Source organism: Beta vulgaris, chromosome 3 (genome assembly GCF_026745355.1).
Source record: "Beta vulgaris subsp. vulgaris cultivar EL10 chromosome 3, EL10.2, whole genome shotgun sequence".
Lineage (NCBI taxonomy): Eukaryota > Viridiplantae > Streptophyta > Magnoliopsida > Caryophyllales > Amaranthaceae > Beta > Beta vulgaris.
This window is the reverse complement of record NC_079204.1, coordinates 21,754,607-21,774,994: the sequence shown is the minus strand read 5'-3', so window position 1 is coordinate 21,774,994 and position 20,388 is coordinate 21,754,607. Positions and strand designations below refer to the sequence as shown.

The 20,388-nt window shown below is 36.4% G+C and overlaps 1 protein-coding gene and 1 pseudogene across 1 annotated transcript; both read left to right on the top strand.

Moving 5' to 3' along the window:
* Positions 1–400: 400 nt before the first annotated feature.
* Positions 401–2,074, top strand: LOC125495561 (GTP cyclohydrolase 1-like; annotated as a pseudogene).
* Positions 2,075–17,472: 15,398 nt separating this feature from the next.
* Positions 17,473–18,051, top strand: LOC109134564 (uncharacterized mitochondrial protein AtMg00860-like). Its single transcript, XM_019248340.1, has one exon. The coding sequence runs from the start codon at positions 17,473–17,475 to the stop codon at positions 18,049–18,051; it is 579 nt and encodes a 192-aa protein (XP_019103885.1).
* The last annotated feature ends 2,337 nt before the right edge of the window (positions 18,052–20,388 follow it).

Genomic DNA, 20,388 nt, shown 5'->3' with positions numbered 1-20,388 from the left:
TTTCATTGTTATTGTTTTAGTCATATTCATGTCATTGCAAGTTGTGAAATGTGGCATCTTTACATCAATTTAAGAATGATTGTGGAAAATATATTTTCAATTTATGTGAAAGTGAATTTTGAATGGAAAATCTATACTAAAACATATCCTTTTGCTTTTTAATGTGTTCTTTCCTTGCATTTCTGACTGCTAATCATGTTCCTATATTTTCTTATTTCTTTCCTCCCTATTTGGGTCTATTAGAAGCGGGAGCGATAGAGGGAAACAATCTCATGTGGAAGGTTGCTGGATTCTGTCTTTCTGTTGGTCGTTGCCACTTTGTTAGCAGGCAATCTAGATTGGTGCTTGTAAAGACCTAAGTTCCTATTTGAATCTTGATTTGATTTATTCTCTCTTATCCTTTAGAAGGCTCCTTTGTCTGTATGGATCTCTTTTCGTGGCAATGTGCTTTGTATTTTCTATTGGTTATTTCAAGCAGGGCTCATGTGGTACTTTTTACAATTAATATAACCTTTTGTTTCCTATTGAATTTAGGTTTGTTTTGTTTGTGTTTAAAATCTTGCCATCAGATTCACACAACCTCTATCTGTATCCTATTCGGAAACCTGCAATCTGTTACTTTGTTTCTATTATAATGGCAATGAAGTTCCTTGCAGTGGTTCACCCGATCATGATTTCATACATCCTGTTCTGCCGGTTTCTTTGCCGTATATGTTCCTTGATGGCGTTGTAGATTTGTGCTTTAAGAAGAATAGAGTTTCACATTATAAAAGCAGTTATTGTTGTGTCTCTAGTTCTGCAGTACAGTTATGTCAACAGTTTCATATTATAAAAGCTTAGTTTTGGTATTGTTAGTATGTTATGCTCAATTAATTATTATGCAGTTTTTTCCCCTCTAAGTAATAGCCAATGAGGTTGTATGTTTCAGCAAAATTTTGACTGTTTATTTGTGCTTAATAGAGATTGAAAACTTTGTTGATTTTTTTTTTTTTTGGTTTTGTGAGTTATTTATAGATGGAAATGGGTCAGAATCAGCAATCTTCTTCACAGCAACAAGACCAGTTACAGCAGCAACAACTACAACAGGTTGTCCATTGTCTCATAAGCTAATAGTTATATCCTGTGCAGCCTTTTTTCCCCACCCCTGTGTATGACAAACACTTTTTCCTTTGTTAAAAATGAACAATATGTGGTTGGTTTAGAGTCTATGTTTCTTAATTCTCTTGAAGGGTGGACAAAGTGCTGGTATCCTCTGGATCTGGAGTTTTTGAAGATGAAGATTCTATTATTTGGAGTGAGTTTCTTAGTCTATTGAAAATTAGAGATTTTGTAGCTGATAGAAGTCGAGAAAGGAACTCCTTTGTTTATTGGTGCCCAGCTCGGGCTTCTCCAATCAATAAAATATCATCCAGTTCAAGTACTGTAAATCATGGTATGGTTAGTGCAGTCACTTCAATTCTTAAATCTTTGGGAGAACATCGACTAAGGGAAGAGCTTATTGATACTCCTGTACGATTTGTGAGTGGCTTATGAACTTTCAGAACTGTAGTTTGGATATGAAGCTAAATACATTTGCTCCTAATGAGTCGGTACCTCTCAAATCAGATGGCGACCTTAAATTGGACACAGAGATCCACAGTGAGGTTAACTTGTCGTTTTGGTCGCAATGTGAACATCACTTGCTTCCTTTTTATGGAGTTATGCATATAGGTTACCTTTGTGCTAAAGGAGTGATTCCCCTTCGGAAGGCTCTTGTTCAGTCAATTGTCCACTTTTATGGTTTCAAGCTCCAGGTACCTGACTAGACAAATTGCTGAAACAGTTGCACCTCTTGTTGGTGGAGACATAATAGTGGTAGTAGAGGCTAGCCATACATGCATGATCTCCCGAGGTATCGAGAAGTTTGGGAGCAGCACAACTACAGTTGCTGTTCTTGGTCGGTTTTCATCTGATCCATAGCTAGGGCATTGTTTTTGGAAAGCCTTCCTAGCACTAACAATTTCTAAGGTTGATGTTTTGAGCTCGGAAGATTCTTTTATATAATCCCTGTTGCAAGGCATCACTAGGCCGTGTTGTCTCGAGCTTTATTTTCTCATTTCATTTTATTTATGAAGTATTTGTAATGTATACATGGGTTTTGGGTTCATTATTACATATTTTAACTAGAATGGTTTCTAATGACATGTTATTGCTATTTTGATGCTGTCTTCCCTTTTCTTTTTCCAATTATTTAGACTTTTTCACTTTTTGAAAATATCAGCATCTGCAATTTTTCTTTTTTGTGGTTCTTCATGACTTTTTGTCTCATATTTGAGTATCCTGCAGGACTTAGAGAACGGAGGAATCTCAGATAGGCCAGATGATGTTGCCGTTTTTCACACTTACTTTTGTAGGTAACATGCTGGTTTAGAGCCATTGTTCTCACCCTTCCCCTCACAAACATTTCGATTCTCACTTGAGTAGTTGATTATATGTGCTGCATACTCTCTTGTGCATTTTTCTTGAGCTGTTAGCAACTTTAGCTGTAGAAACTCAAATACTCGTATGACGTCTGCTACGAGTCAGATACAAGAGAGCATTTGAGCATTTGAGGACTCAAAAGAATGAATATCATAACAACTTAGTATATTATAAATTATCACACAGAATAACTACCAATTACCATCAATATCAGCATAGAACAAAATAAAGGCATTTGAAACTATACACAGTGCTGTTGCCTCACTGAAAAGAAGTGGCACAGAGAGAATATCAAAGGAGGGTAGACAGACATGCCAATCAGTTAAGACTTACAGAAGAAAATTACAACCAAAGAAAGCAAGAAAAAACATCGAACACAGTGACATAAACTATATATTTGGCAGACAGAACATAAGAAATAGACTATCACTAACTAAACACAAAGATGAGGACAGGGCCTTAATGGCCTCTGAACCACGATAAAAAAAGCATGATTACCCAAATGATATATCGCATTTCATCTTGATACAAGTGCCAATTGGGAACATTTAATTTTCCTGTTTTAATAAGATTTGATCTTCTAGTGACCTACTAGATCACCACAGGTTATATGAAATTAGCCATAATCATCTCCCTCTCATATTTGATAGATAAAATCAGCTACTTCATTGCAAACAATATGGATTAAAAGATTATTTTGGATCAACCATTTGGTCATGCTTTTGGATATTCTATATTATTTCGGTCTTTTTCTATAATTTAATGGTAAAGCATAGTGAACTAGTGATATCATGTTGTGATTTGTTGCAAAAGTTGTATAAGTTAGATCTAGAATAATGTCCTGTAGCCATTGAATAGGATTAGTATGCATGAGTGGTCCGTTGCTATTCTGCAGCTCTTCAGGTTTACTATCAATTAGCACTTGTTGCACAAGTTTTTCTACTAGTGTGTGTTATAGAATTGTCCATTAAGTCTTCAATTGCAAGCTTTACCCCATTAAACGATGCTTTTGAAGTTTAAACCCTCCCTCCTGCTTTAATTTCAGTCCTTGATCTTTAATCCTAATATGCATTATGTCATTGCTGTTTGCAGAGATGGGACCCTCGTGTATCTGGAAGCACACGGCAGGTTAGTGTATAATTATGAAAGACCTAATAATGTTCAAATGATTTGAAAGTAGCTGCCTTCTGCTTATCATGAAAATTATAAACTTGACCTTGAGTATGTATATTTATGCTCTAGTTTCCAGGATCATCCAGAGCAGTCAGGTACCATTTCTGTTCCCTATAATTTTCTTAGTCTTAGAGATTCCTCTTTTATCTTAACAGGGATTAGGAGTGCTTGTTTTGGGTTGTGAAACAAAGTTAGAGAACTGGTTTAGTGGGTGTGTCGTCACTTACACTTGTTGATGAAATCTACCACTAGGTTGGGTTCTTGTTCGGTCACGGCACTACTACAAATATGTGCAAAAGTATCACCTATGAGAGACCTCCTTAATGACATGAGTGATTATTCAGCAAAAAAAAACCTAATTTGTTCCACAGGTGGTCTGTTATGACATGATAAATGAGACCTCTTCTTTAAAAAGGTGGTCTTTTTGAACCTTATCAAAAATTTCCAATATTAAAGAAACCACTTATTCCTATTAAGTGGTAATTTTGATTTTATATTTTAATTTTTTTTTCATATATTCATGTACGTGTTTTCAGGTATATAATAACTATATTACTAACTACTAATTTTAAAAAAAAAAAATCAACACACACATCTATATCCACTAACAGTTAGTTACCTTTTATATTTCTATTTTTAAAAAAGTAAAACCCTAAATATACTATTCTTTAGTTACTTAATTTACCTTTAATTACTCCATCATTAACAAATTATAGCCCATTGCAATTTTGAAAGCCAATAAAACAAAAAAAAGCCAAAAGCGTCATCTTCCTCAAACACTACCGATAGAACGATACCGCACCACCGCCTGAAATTTGCGCCAAAATTCAATCGCCGGAAACCGTCAAGTTACCTTGCCGGCCAATTCGTCTGCCAGTGGAGTCGGGTTTGTCATCCAATTACGTCTTCGCCGGTCTCTTAATTTTGTCTGCAGTGGAGTCTTGTTCGATTACCACCACCACGCCCCAGCGACGCCACCACGCCATAGCGCCGTAATTCGTCCGCCAGTATCCAGGTATTAAAGTAGTTGAACCCAATTCATCTCGCCCTCCAATTTGTTAGGTAAGGGTAATTGAAATATATATATTTTGATCGAAATTCTTGTTTAATTTGTTTATAGATTTTCATTATAAATTAAATTGTATCCTGAATTAAAAATTATTTACATATACAACATGAAAAGATTCCAAGATATGTGATGATAATTACTCTGCTATCGATTAACACATCTAATTTGTTTTTAGAAAATAACAGTTAGTAACCACTCAACAACTCATCTCTTAGAAGTTAAAGTTATGTTCTATCATCCGTGATAAGTGTTTGAACTAATATGGAAAGAATATAGTAAAGATTTAGAGAGTAATGCGAGTATCTCAAGGCATAAAATTGAACCCTGTCTACTCATCGGCGTTTCATTAAAACAATTACGAGTTGTGGTAGAGGAGACTGCTGTGAGAGCATATAGCATTCACAAGAAGAGCACCAGATTTACAAAGGCTAGAAACTCAGTTCTGCAAGAAACTACTCAGTACTACTAATATAAAATTCAACTTCCTTAAATTCAGAAAGTCAATCACATAATTAACTGCTAAAATTCCACTTTTTATTTGCTACTATTTTTTCGGTGCTTATATGCAATCAGTATGTATCGTATCTTGTTGATCCTATATGTATGGAGTACACTCATTCATCATCAGCTCTATGCAATGTCTTTGGTATATATATCTGCTGTCTGGAACTTTTTATTTTAACATGTGTCTTTGTTGCTCTCTTGACTATTTTTGTGTCTTCTACCTGTAGAAGTTTTGTAGGCTTACAAATGGTTCAAACATCAATATAGTTTAATCCCCCTGGCCGCCAATCATATATGTGTAGTCAATTGGGCTTGTTCAGGCAGTATCCATTGATACGCTCTCATATGAGTTTCCTTCCTACTATTGTTGTTTGTGGACTAGTTATAGGAAGTGGCAACACCAAGAAGATGCTATCTTTCAGATTACCAATCAATGAAGAAATGTCAGAAGCAATTTCCAAATTGTTTTTTTTGAAGCATTGCTATTCCCTTCTTTATTATATTCGAAGGCCTTTATGTCTAGCATTACTAATAATGGACATGACCTAGGGCAGTGCAAGTCTTTTATAAGAACAAGAACAAGTCATTGGTATCAAGGCTCAGTTGGGAAAATATCATCATTTCAGTTGAATGTTAAGCTGAGTCGTTTAGATTGCCATCGACCACATGCAAATTCTTGAACTAGAGATTTAATTGTCATAGTTTGAATATTTGTGAGGTGGAAGAACTTTTCAATTTTTTTAAGGTTAGTTCTTGCCGTAATTAGCAGCGAATTAGGAATTTCACACTAAAACTGAAGGTGAGTTGGAGGAAATCAGCTTTGGGTGCTACTTGGGAGACAGTAAATAAGAGGTGCAGAGGCGGTTTTTGTTTGGAAGAAATCAGGTTTGGGTGTTACTCTAGAGACAGTAAATAAGAGGTGCAGAGGTGATTAAATAGTTCTGAGGGCTTAAGATAGCACCCCAGTTAGGGGCTTTTTGCTATTTTTTTTAGTTTTGTTTACTTATGTTTTATTTGAGGTTTTCAGTTGGGTGTCCCCTGTATTTATGAGCATCTTTGCACTGGCTTGATGTGAAGAAGAGGCCAAAATGATGTATGGTGCAACTATCGTTACAGCATGGCCAATCAATCTTGTCTCTATCTGAATGTTGGTTTAAGCTTGCTTTTCTATGGTGGCATTATAAAATGTCACATCTGGCTAATGTCACGCATATATTAGGTAGTCTGATTGATTGCAATATTACTACACTTAGCTTCCTTTCCAACTTCCAGCTTATTTAAAAGTTATACACATGAGTTGCCCATGTTTTCTTCTACTGCATCATTTTTTAAAGTCATAGGTACAAGTCTATAATATTGTGTGCTGATAACATCAAGTTTTGACTCAGATGCTCGACGGATCTGTGAAGAAAATAGCATTGGATTTTGTTCATTGATTGGTAATCTGAAAGATAGCATCTATTATACTTTATGCATGCACATTCGATCAGTTTCACTTTCCATTTCTGTACTCACTCTTGGAGAAGGAAAGCAGGGAAGTGTAATAAAACAAGAAAGATCAATTAAAAGGCACCATAGCATTATTCATCAATAATACCTGCTGCATCTGTATGTCCCTAAGAGAAGGCCGAGAAGTATGACCATACAACCCTTCTGAATAAAAAGTATGGATCCCCCTCCCCCGGTTCATCTGCTTATCGTGACCATACTTAATCTTTCTGTTGCACACTTGGACATGTATATATTAACTGAAATGATTTTAAGCAGAGGGACAGCTTGTTTCTCAAACTTGGGTAATATTCAAGTGAAATAATAGGGAGCTTAGGAATCTAGATTGTTTCTGATTATAAATATCTACCTGTCGAGTATTTATTATCAACTTTGACAATATCTTCTCTTATTTGCAGTACTTTGGCGGAGTTACAACTGAATTTTCTCAAAATAAACTTGATGAACTCACAGACTTGTGGATCAAATATGTGGATGAATATAAACAAGTGGATGAAGAAGAATTGGAAGATAATGACCATTTTAATTAGGATGTGTGTATTTTCTTTTTGCGCGGGATTAGGGAGGTGCTTTTATTTTTGTGCACATGAATTGGAAGAAACGATTGGCCCAGGTGTTCTATTATTTTTTTATAACTTAGTTGAATTTTTGGAATCTTTTAAACATTATATGTGATTTTGTAGTGAATGATATTAAATGAATGAAAAAGTATTCCAATTTTAAAGTCATTTGAATTATTTCAATATAAGTGCCTAAATGTTATATATATATGTAAATTAGGAGCAAGTGAAACAGATTGGAGAAGCGCGCGTATAATATTATTAAAATATTTTTATTGTCGTTTTTTTTTAAAAAAAAAACAGGTTAAAGAGACCACCTTTTTCTTTTAGGTGGTGTTTTAAGGAATGACTAAAAAGACCACCTACATATTAAAAATGATTTCTTTGTAAGATAAAAAAGACCACCTATTTGTAAAATGTGGCGTCTTATCCCTTTTTTTTTCTTTCCTATTTAAATTCCTAAATAACCACTTATTTTGAGGAAGTGGTCTCTTTTATCAAATTAAGAAACCACCCGCAATAAGTGGTTATTTATCCTGAGAGACCTGTGAGCTGAAGACTTACAGAAGAAAATTGCAACCAAAGAAAGCAAGAAAAAACATCGAACACAGTGACATAAACTATATATTTGGCAGACAGAACATAAGAAATAGACTATCACTAACTAAACACAAAGATGAGGACAGGGCCTTAATGGCCTCTGAACCACGATAAAAAAAGCATGATTACCCAAATGATATATCGCATTTCATCTCGATACAAGTGCCAATTGGGAACATTTAATTTTCCTGTTTTAATAAGATTTGATCTTCTAGTGACCTACTAGATCACCACAGGTTATATGAAATTAGCCATAATCATCCCCTCTCATATTGATAGATAAAATCAGCTACTTCATTGCAAACAATATGGATTAAAAGATTATTTTGGATCAACCATTTGGTCATGCTTTTGGATATTCTATATTATTTCGGTCTTTTTCTATAATTTAATGGTAAAGCATAGTGAACTAGTGATATCATGTTGTGATTTGTTGCAAAAGTTGTATAAGTTAGATCTAGAATAATGTCCTGTAGCCATTGAATAGGATTAGTATGCATGAGTGGTCCGTTGCTATTCTGCAGCTCTTCAGGTTTACTATCAATTAGCACTTGTTGCACAAGTTTTTCTACTAGTGTGTGTTATAGAATTGTCCATTAAGTCTTCAATTGCAAGCTTTACCCCATTAAACGATGCTTTTGAAGTTTAAACCCTCCCTCCTGCTTTAATTTCAGTCCTTGATCTTTAATCCTAATATGCATTATGTCATTGCTGTTTGCAGAGATGGGACCTCGTGTATCTGGAAGCACACGGCAGGTTAGTGTATAATTATGAAAGACCTAATAATGTTCAATATGATTTGAAAGTAGCTGCCTTCTGCTTATCATGAAAAGTTATAAACTTGACCTTGCAGTATGTATATTTATGCTCTAGTTTCCAGGATCATCCAGAGCAGTCAGGTACCATTTCTGTTCCCTATAATTTTCTTAGTCTTAGAGATTCCTCTTTTATCTTAACAGGGATTAGGAGTGCTTGTTTTGGGTTGTGAAACAAAGTTAGAGAACTGGTTTAGTGGGTGTGTCGTCACTTACACTTGTTGATGAAATCTACCACTAGGTTGGGTTCTTGTTCGGTCACGGGGTTGATAAATTCACTCAGGCATCACATGTTCCCTGACTACAAGTCTCATGCAACTGTATAATCTCGTTGATTCTCACATACATCACTTGATTGGTTTCACATACTTTTTCAGCCTACAGGTCTTAAAGATTCCACTTAGACCAAATTATTCCTACTTATCCATATGTTGTACCCACAGATCTTTTTTCATGTAGTTTGAACCCTTGCATCTGCTCCTGTATCATTAGAAGGCACATAAACCTTATACTACTAAAATTTTTGACCCAAAAAAGCTGTATAAGAACTTTCTAATTGCTTCTTTGCATAAAATAAGAATTGGTAGATCTGGACTATGCGTACCTTAGTAACTAACTTGGTTTGTTATGCCTTGTTTGAATAGGAAATGTTTGGAATCGGAAAGCGAAGAATCATATACCTAAACTTGTATCAAGGAAGACTATATTTATCTTGACATTTGGGTGACTATACTAATATTGTGTGATCTTTTGCTACCTGTGACGCAAATTATATGTTTACAGTACACTTGTATACTTTAGTAGTTTAGTGTACCTTTACAGTAGTTGTACTTGGTTTTTGTTATCCCTGTTAATGTAATATATTAAGTATTGTCGATCTACCTTGAAGTTAGATATAATTTTGTCGTAGAGGGAATTGCTTGGACACACGGGAAGTGTCTAATGCAAGGGTGCTACTGAAGTTGTAATGCTTAATTTCTCATCAATGAAATTCTTATATGTTCACTACGCTTGCTGTTGCTGCATATCATCAGTAAGCTCTACTTTTTTTTAAAAAATATATAATTGGCAAATGCTCCGGTTGTTTAAGAAAAATCGGAGCATTTGTACCACAAATGCTCCGGTTTTCCCTTAATAACCGGAGCATTTGATAGTCATATGCTCCGGTTTCCAAAAACAACCGGAGCATTTGAGGTACCAAATGCTCCGGTGTCAACCGGAGCATTTGTAAAATGGTCAAATGCTCGCATGGCGTTTGCTACGCGTGAAATACGGAGCATTTGTGGGCTTTTTAACCGGAGCATTTGAGCTTTTTTCCACTAGTGTACCAATCCACACTCTGCTAGCCCAAGCAGTCACAAGTCTAGCAGTCATTTCCATCTACAAGGATATATTAAATAATTCCACAGTCGTTGGGAAGTAACTAAAAGTTCTTCCAGAACAAAAGGAAGCAAAGCATGATTCAGACATAGATTAATGAGAAAGGAAAACATACGATCATGATGACAATAACATGCATCCAAAACCATAAATCTCACAAGTGATACAAGTGATAGTCAACATCAAGTAAACAAGATATAGTGAGTAAATCAACTCTAGAATACTTAAATAACAATAAAACAAAAGTATAACAACTTATTGAGTCGGAAACCGAACGCTAGTGAATCGCAATTCACATCCTAAGGTTTGTCAGATCGCAATTTCCAGGTCAGTCTATGGGCTTACGTTCCCCACTACATGTGTCTAAGAATGGACAAACTCCCGATGCAGGGTAGAACACATAGAACTCCTTGACCTCTCGAATGACAACAATTATACCAGGTTTACCCCTAGTTCGCAAACCAGGTGGTTGGCATGTTCTTCACCGGGGACTACATCTATCCCACCGGATGTTCTTATCTCCAAAATAAATAAAATCCAAAATTATCCACCAACTCAAAACCATTCTTCAAAAAGAAGAGATAAGGGATGCCACCCGGCCTCATACCCATGATTCATAAAAAAAAACAATTCTTCATAATTCCTCAAAATAGTAACTTACAAACTTACAACAAATGTCTCCAACAATAAATACTTTGAACATCACTAAGCATAAAAAAATGATAATAACTAGTTTTTACAGCACTAATAGTTCAATTAGAAATGCATCATATCAAATGAGATCACCATATAACTCCAAGGCTTATTAAATATATGAAACGTACACGACTAATCATTTTTTTCATAAACCAAACTTAAATTCAGTAATACTCAATAATACTCACAGTAACCTACTAAACACCAGCTTCCAATAACATAAAAGGTCACAAATTATTTCTGATTAACAAGCCCTTATATAATTGAAAAGAATATCCTCAAACTCACAATAAAAACACAATAATTATTATTAAACTAATCAGTATGATCAGTAAAATAACACAAAAATTACCATAGGACCATTATGGCTCTACGGACATGGTATAAATTTTATTTTTAATTTTCGGACTCTAAAAGTATTTTTAAACATTAATTTACAGAATACTCAATAAATCCAATATAATAATTAAAAATAAAAATAAATGCCCAAAAATTATCAAAAATTCACATAACTTGTATAAACGCTCGACAATACATAATATACAAATAAATGAATTTTTCAGCCTCCAGATATAATTTTCATGATTTATATACTGGCAGACACGAAAATGCAAAAACAATTAAACCAATTAAATAAACCTGTAAAGAGTAGGAAAAAATTATTCCAAGGCATTAAATACATACTACACATATAACATGATTCATGAAAAATGATTTCAGAAATTTTAACATTTGTTCAATAATTATTTTGCAAATAAGCCAAAAACGCACAAAATACCAAATAAATCGAATAAATACTAATGCTCGGACGAAAATTATTTTTATGTATACAATATTCATACAGAAGGCATAAAGTATATTCACGTCAAATTTCATCAATAATTTCATTCAAAAGTATTTTAAACAATTCCTAGCGTATTAATCTAATACTGAATAATACCCTAATCACTATTGTTCTAAGATAACTACTAGTTACGTGGAACATCGGAGGCGAGCTGAATATTACTAGAAAATCCCATTATAGGCATGTAACCTTGTCCTTCTTCAATCACCAAAGCACCACCTACAAGAAAGAGGCAAATAGAACAAGTCACGAACAATTGATGAAGAGTAGAAATGGAAAAATTTGCGAAAATGATGAAGATGATGATGTCCGAATTATTTTGCATATGGCAGCAATGGAGTCTTGATTTTAATCAGATTTTTAGAGTGTTTAAAGGATTAAAATAAATGGATTCATTAGGAGGAATGATGAGGGGGTTATGGAGGTTACACAATACAAAGAGTCATCAAAATAAAAATAAAAAGAGGTGAAAGAAGAAAAACTTCTTTCTTTTTCCTCCACATAGCCGGCTGTCCAAGCCCAACCACACCAAAATAATCTCGGCCCAAGTCATCAAAGATCCATGCATCAAAAGTCCGTCACGCGATAAATCGATAATTTCCTAAATCGCGCCTAAACTTTGAAAATACTTAATAATGAAAAATAATTCTAATAAATCATATTATAAATATAAATATAATAGACACATTAGCACGCCATAAAAATAAAAATAATAATTCGGCTCCCAAAATTATAAAAATAAAAATCATTAATTTAGAGAAAATATTAGTTTTAGGGAAAACTTTTGCGAGAAAAACTAGGAGCAAAATCATGGGTTGTTACAACGCCATATTATTGTCGGGTCCTAGGAGCAGAAAAGTTATGATCTAGTCCTTAATTGCTGCAAAAATCATCAAACTTGGAGTTTTCAAACTCCTTACCATGGTCAGATCATAAATGTTTCAATTTAAAACCAGTTACTCTTTGAGTTCTTTAAGCAAAGGTCACAAATTCATCAAAAGTTTCATCTTTGATATGAAGATAAATAACCCAAGTGTATCTTGAAAAATTATCAACTATGACTAATACATATCTCTTACCTCATTTGCTTTGGACTCGTACATGGCCACATAAGTCCATGTGAATCAATTCTAGTGGACTTTGTGTATTTACCATCTTCTTTGGTTTGAATGAGGATCTAACTTGTTTTCCTTTTGCACATGCGCCACAAACTTCATGATTTGAGACCTTGATTGTTGGAAGACCAACAACTAAGTCCTTACCACTTAGTTTGTGGAGCAAGGTGATCATACTTGCATGACCACACCTTTTATGCCAAAGGAGTGGTTCATCATCTATCGCACTTAGATAAGTTAATTGTTCCTAGAAACTAGGTTCAGGTCAACAACATAAGTGTTTCCCTTCCTAGTTCCTTCCAGAATCTTGGTACCTGTACCTACATCACTTACTACACAACATTCATTAGTAAACTTCACATTGTTTCACTTGTCATAGAATTGGGAAATGCAAGTAAATTATGTTTGAAACTCTCAACCAAAAATATATTATCTATGGAATGTGACTGAGATTCCCAACCTTACCTACAACTACTATATTACCTGTAAGATTGTCTCCAAATGTCACAGTTCCTCCTTCATAGACTGAAAGTGAGAGAAATTTGGTTTTATCCCCTATCATGTGCTTAGAACAACAGCTATCGAGGTACCACAGGTTTTTCCCCCTCACTTTAGCCTATATCTAGAACTATTAGTTAGTGGTAGGAACCTAGCCTGACTTGGGTTCCTCTGTAGGGCTTGAGTTTATTTTAACTTTCCACACTTGCTTGACTAAGTTCTTCTCAATATTTTCTTCTCGATCTGGTGGAACAGTCAGATACTAAATGACCATTGTTCCCACAGTAAGAACATATTCGGTTGCTTGGCATGTCAACATATGTCTTTATTTTGGTTTTCTTCTTATGACTGAAACCTAGTCCATTTCTTCCTTCATTTTTATATTTTTGTATCCAGCTAACTGGATCAGGAAGTTTGGTTCTTGAAGATTCTAATTTCCCTTTAAGTACCAAATTTTCATTTAAAACAGATTCATAGTCAGATTTCAACTTCTCGAAATCTGTTTTGGTATTTCTAGGGGAACTGGTTCCTTCGGGAACAACTAGTTTTAATGCCAATTCCATATTCAAGAAGTAGTTTTCATTTTTATCTTTTTCACATGCTTCTTGAATACATCGATTTTTATCAAAAATTTCAAAGAACCGTTCCTCAATACTTGAGTTTAAAATTTTAAACCAGTTTGAATGCTCTTTAGTGACTTCTAAGGCATTCTCCATATTCTCTTCTCTAATGCAGATTGCCTTGTAGTCATCCAAAATTTCTAAAAGCAATTTAATAATTAAGTTGGTTCTTTTTAAGTTTTAATAACTCTTCTTCAATAACATTAAAACATACCTTGGTGTTGGGCAAGTCACTTTCGTCTAGCCTTTCTCCCGTAGTATTCATATATTTACTAGGTACTAGCTCCTTAATGTTAATTGATTTCGGAGAAACCGGGCTCTGGTACCAATTGTTAGTCTAGTATAAACACTAGATTAACTACAAGAGGGGGGTGTGAATTGTATTTGAGGAGATTTTCGACTTTTTGCGGATAATATAAGTTGAAAGCTAATGAAGATCAAAGACAATAAGGAAGAACACAAGAAGATCCTTTTAACAAGGTTCTCTTCCTCAATTCTTTAGGAAGAAACCTTTCTCTTTTATTTATAAAAGTTATTATTTGGGATGTTCCTTTTTATTAAAATCATAAAGTTTTCAGATATTTCTTTTGGAAGCTATGAAACTTTGGTTTGAGGTTATCTTTAATTATTGTTTTATAGTAGCATAACCGTCCTGACGCTATTTTCGCTAACGTCTTTTTAGTAAATCTTGATTAGATATTGTTTAGTATCTTAGTAGTAGAAGGACGGGGTGCTACAGTTAGTATCAGAGCAAAGTTACCCGAGACCCTTACTTAGTCACTAAGAACCTCCTAGGAAATGTGTAGCTGAAGTAACTAGGATCATTAGAATCTTAGGCTTCAAGAAAAGTAGTGGTGAGAGGGTCACTTGGGTAGGAAACCACGGGAAAATATTTTTATTACTTTGATGTGATAAGTTGTTATTTACAACTAATAATGTGTTAATTAATGAATGTTTAACTTATGTTTGTAGAATGGCGCCTCGAGGTTTGACTAGTGCTAGAAAGGAGGCTGTCCGAAAAAGGCGCCAAGCACTTGAGAATGCTATCATAGCTATGGCTAGTCGGTCTGCTGCTCCGTCTAATGGGTAATTAATATGTCTTTGATCGATTTGACCGTCAACGTTCGTCTACTTTTGATGGGACTTTTGATCCTGTTGTGCTAGAAGGGTGGATAAGAGAGATGGAGAAACTGCTTGCTTCTACTAGTTGCCCTGCTGCTGAAATGGTGTCTATTGGTACCTACTATCTGAAGATGGAAGCTGATAACTGGTGGAGTACTATTCGTGCAAGCTACATGGTTACACCGGGTTTTGGATGGGATGAGTTTCGTACTAAGCTGAAAGAGAGGTTTTATCCTGATGAACTCCGTTAGCAGAAGCAAGAAGAGTTCTTAACTATGTCTCAGGGTACTCTGAGGTTGCACACTGATAAGTTCACCGAGCTGTCCAGGTTTTCTACCACAGTTGTACCTACTGAAGTTGAGCGTGTGAAAATGTACATCAAGAAAATGGATCCTAGGGTGAGGACCCATGTTCTGAGTTAGGGTGCTTCGACTTTTCAAGGAGCCTATGAGATAGCTCTGAGTATTCATGCCTCTTTGAAAGAGGAGGATTCTGCTAAGGTTGTTGGTGCTAAGAAGCCTGCCACTAGTAGAAAAAACCTCTTTTGCTACTTTACAAATGCTTGGGTTGTTTTAACAACCCGAGCATTTGAGAAGTTTTTTGGAAAATTAAAAAGAAAAATTCACAAATGCTCGGGTTTTTAAAAACAAGCCAAGCATTTGACTAATTTAATAAGCTGGTTTCTGTTTGATTCTAACTTCCTAAAAAAAACAGAATATTGCTATGTTTGGGGGATTAGAATGTTGTAACAATTGACTGTAAATATTCGTCTTGCTATTCAATTCACCCATCTGTACTTATATTTCTACCCCACCTTTGATTTCTAAAGGCTTTAGAAAAAGAATGTGTCTTTGTAGCTTTAGAATTTACTTTTGGGAGAATGTTCAATATGTACCTGCTAAAAGCTACTTGTAGTAAGTACCTGCTAGAGCTATACAATTTTTTTTAGAAAAAAAAACTATCAAATGCTCCGGTTGTTAAGAAAAAACCGAAGCATTTAACAAACAAATGCTCCGGTTTTTTCTAAACAACCGGAGCATTTGACTGTCAAATGCTCCGGTTTTTTAAACAACCGGAGCATTTGAGTTACAAAATGCTCCGGGGAAAACCGGAGCATTTGTAAAATGCTCAAATGCTCGTATGGCGTTTGCTACGCGCTAAATACGGAGCATTTAATGGGTTTTCAACCGGAGCATTTGATGTTTTTTCTACTAGTGCTAATACCTATGTACAGTTCCCGGCTAAGAAGCCGAGGTATGAGGCGTCTAGTCGAGGAGGTTATCAATAGGGTTCTGGATCTGGTTATCGTTCGAGTTTTGATCCGAGAAAGTGCCGAATCCGTGGTAAAGCTGCTCATCTCGGGAAAAAACTGTGATGGATCGACTGTTGTTTGTTTCTATTGCAAGGAGGTGGGGCACAGGTCTTTCCAATGTTCTAAGAACTAGAGCTCTGTCTTATTCTGCTGGTCCTGCTACCGCAGTTGATTCTTCTGCTTCTCCGAAGAACAGGATTTATGTGATGACACAAGCTGAAGCCGACGTTCACCCTGATGTCATCTCTGGTACTTTTCTTGTAAATGATACCCCTGCTTTTGTTCTGTTCGATAATGGTGCTACGATATCTTTTGTTGCTAGTTCCTTCGTTCGAAAAGCTAATCTTTCCTCTAGATCTCCTGTTAAGTCCCTTATATCTCTTTCGTCTGGTGAGAATTATCCCTGTCATTCTGAGTTTAAGGGCGTGCCTATCAGCAATATGGAGTCTGAGTTGCCAGCCGATCTTAAGGAGTTTCCTATTTTAGAGTTTGATGTGATCCTCGAACTAGACTGGTTATCAAAGTATCATGCCTGCATTCAGTGTCGTGATCAGAAGGTGGTGCTTCGAGATTCTAAGGGGAATAGAATTTCTTATACTGCCGTTGTAGTGATGAAGGGTGTTAAGTGGGTGTCCGCTCTGAGAATGCGGAAGATGCGTCAAAAAGGTGATGTGGTATACCTTTGCATGGTGAGGGATTTGTCGTCTGAAGATCAGCTCGAGAGTATTCCGGTAGTTCGGGATTATCCTGATGTATTTCCTGAAAAATTGCCAGGTATTCCTCCTGAAAGAGATATGGAATTTTGTATTGATTTAGTACAGGGTACTGCTCCTATATCTAAGGCTTTGTATAGAATGGCGTCGTCTGAATTGCAAGAGTTGAAGACTCAATTATAAGAGTTGATAGATAAGGGCTTCATAAGGCCTAGTGTGTCTCCTTAGGGTGCTCCTGTTCTGGTTGTCAAGAAGAAAGACGGGAGTATGCATTTGTGCATCGATTACCGTGAGCCAAATAAGGTAATGATCAAGAATAAATATCCGTTGCCTCGTATTGAACATCTGTCTGATCAGTTAAAAGGTGCTGGAGTATTTTCCAAGATTGATCTGAGATCCGGATATCATCAAATTCCCGTTAAGAAGGAGGATATTTCAAAGACTGCTTTTGCACTAGGTATGGGCACTATGAATTTGAAGTGATGTCATTTGGTCGTACAAATGCTCCTGCAATTTTCATGGATCAAATGAATCGCTCTTTCCACGAGTACTTGGATATTTGTGTGGTCGTGTTTATCGATGATATTCTCGTTTACTCTAAGGATGAGAAGGAGCATGAGAAGCATTTGAGATTAGTGTTGGATGTTCTGCGAAAGCAAAAGTGGTTCGCAAAGCTGTCTAAGTGCGAGTTCTGGCTGAAGGAAGTTGCTTTTCTAGGGCATGTAATCAACAAGGAAGGAGTTAAGATGGATCACGCTAAGATCAAGGTTGTTTTCGAGTGGGAGAGTCCTAAGAATGTGACCGAGGTTCGGAGCTTTCTGGGTCTGGCTGGCTATTATAGGAGCTTCGTTCAAGATTTCTCCAATATAGCTGAACCTCTGACTCGCTTGATGCGCAAGAACTGCAAGTTCGTCTGGACTGAGGATTGTGAAGGGGCATTTCTGAAGTTGAAAAAGAGTTTGACCTCTGCTCCTGTTCTTACTTTGCCATCTAAGGGTGTTGGGTATGAAGTGTTCATTGATGCATTAAAGAATGGTATGGGTTGTGTTTTGATGCAATAAGGGAAGGTAATAGCCTGTGGTTCGAGGCAGCTGAAGGTGCATGAGAGGAATTACCCGACCCATGATTTGGAGTTAGCGGCTGTGGTGTTTGCACTAAAGATATGGCAACACTATCTATATGGTGTTCCGTGTAAGGTGTATACTGACCATAAGAGCCTAAGTACATCTTCACTCAGCGCGATCTTAACATGAGGCAGAGAAGGTGGCTTGAATTGATCAAGGATTATGATCTGACCCTGGATTGCCAAGAGGGTAAGGCGAACAAAGTAGCAAATGCTCTGAGTCGCAAGAGTAAGCATTCATTAAACGCTGCTATGGTGGTGCCTCGTGAATTGTGTGAAGAGTTTTGCAAGCTTGATATCGAGGTTGTTTCTCAGGGTTATGTGTCTGCGTTGTTGGCTTCCATGAGTGTTGAGCCTGAGTTATTCCATGAGTTAAGAAGCAAGCAAAAAGGTGATATGAAGCTGGAGAAGATCCGTGAAGCAAAGATGCAAGGTCGTGCTGAGAATTTTAAGATCTGTGCTGATGATAACTTGAGGTTTAAGGGGCATTGGTGTGTGCCCAATGATGGTGAGCTTAAGAGAAAGATTCTCGAGGAAGCTCATAGTACTCCTTATTCCGTTCATCCTGGGGGTGATAAGCTTTATAAGGATCTGAAGGTTAATTTTTGGTGGCCTAGTATGAAGAGAGAGATTGTCGAGTTCGTAGGTAGGTGTTTGGTCTGTCAGAAGGTGAAAATTGAGCATCAGAGGCCTGGTGGTTTGTTGCAACCTTTGCCTATTCCTGCTTGGAATTTCGACTCGATCTCGATGGATTTCGTGATGGGTTTGCCTAGAGCTGCTGGTGGATTAAATGCTGTGTGGGTAATTGTGGATCGGTTGACCAAAGTGGCTCGTTTCATTGCGATGAAGAACACTTGGTCTATGGAAGAGTTAGCTGAAGCTTATGCTAATGAGATCATTCGTCTTCATGGGGTTCTCAAAGACATTGTCTCTGACCGTGATTCGCGATTTCTATCCCATTTCCGGACTGCTTTGCAAGAGGCTTATGGTTCGAAGTTGAAGCTTAGTACTGCATTTCATGCAGCTACCGATGGTCAGACTGAGAGAAATATTCAGACCTTGGAAGATATGCTTCATGCTCGTGCCTTGGAATTTCAACTGTTTTCGGTCAAGTCGCTTAGCCTGATGGAGTTCTCTTATAACAACAGCTATCAAGCTAGTATCCAAATGGCTTCGTATAAGGCTCTCTATGGAAGGAAGTGTCAAAGTCCTACTTTGTTGAAGCGACATCAGTGACTCATTGATTTTGGACGGAGTTAATTCAGGATACAGTTGAGCAGATGAAAGTAATTCAAGCGAAGTTGAAGGCTGCTCAAGATAGGCAGAAGTCGTACGCTGATTTGCGTCTGAAACCTATTTCCTTTGAGGTGGGAGATAAGGTGCTTATGAAGGTTTCTCCTATGAAGGGTAAGTTGAGTCCGAAGTACGTAGGTCCCTATGAGATTCTTGAAAGGATTGGGGACGTCGCGTATCGTTTGGCTTTACCGCCAGAGCTGTCGAAGGTTCATGATGTATTTCATGTGTCACAGTTGTGCAGGTATCGTAGTGATCCTTCGCATGTGATCCATGTTGAGTCGGTATCAGTCGACCCGAATTTGACTTTTGAAGAATGACCTGTTTGAATATTGGACCGTCAGAACCGTGCTCTTAGAAGGAAGGTGATTCCCTTGGTTAAAGTACTCTTGAGAAGTCAAAAGTGCGAAGAAGCTACTTGGGAAACCGAAGAGCCGATGCGACTAAAATACCCGGGACTATTCGTTTCAGGTATTCTTCGTGTGCTTGTCTTGTTTGCGTGTTTTCGAAGTTTTGAGGACGAAACTTTATTTAAGGAGGGGAGGTTGGAACAACCCATAATTTTGCTCCTAGTTTTTTTCGCAAAAATTTTCCCTAAAACTAATATTTTCTCTAAATTAATGATTTCTATTTTTATAATTTTAGGAGCCGAATTATTATTTGATTTTTATGGCGTGCTAATGTGTCTCTTATATTTATATTTATAATATAATTTATTAGAATTATTTTTCAATATTAAGTATTCTCAAAGTTTAGGCACGATGTAGGAAATTATCGATTTATCGCGTGACGGACTTTTGATGCATGGATCTTTTATGACTTGGGCCAAAATTATTTTGATGTGGTTGGACTTGGACATCCGGCTATGTGGAGGGAGAAGTTTTTCTTCTTTCATTTTTATTTTATTTATTTGGATGATTCTTTGTATACTGTAACCTCCATAACCCCCTCATCATTCCTCCTAATGAATCCATTTGTTTTA

Excerpts from the sequence above, each read along its gene's own strand:
- LOC109134564 (XM_019248340.1), top strand. The coding sequence starts at position 17,473 with ATGTCATTTGGTCGTACAAATGCTCCTGCAATTTTCATGGATCAAATG.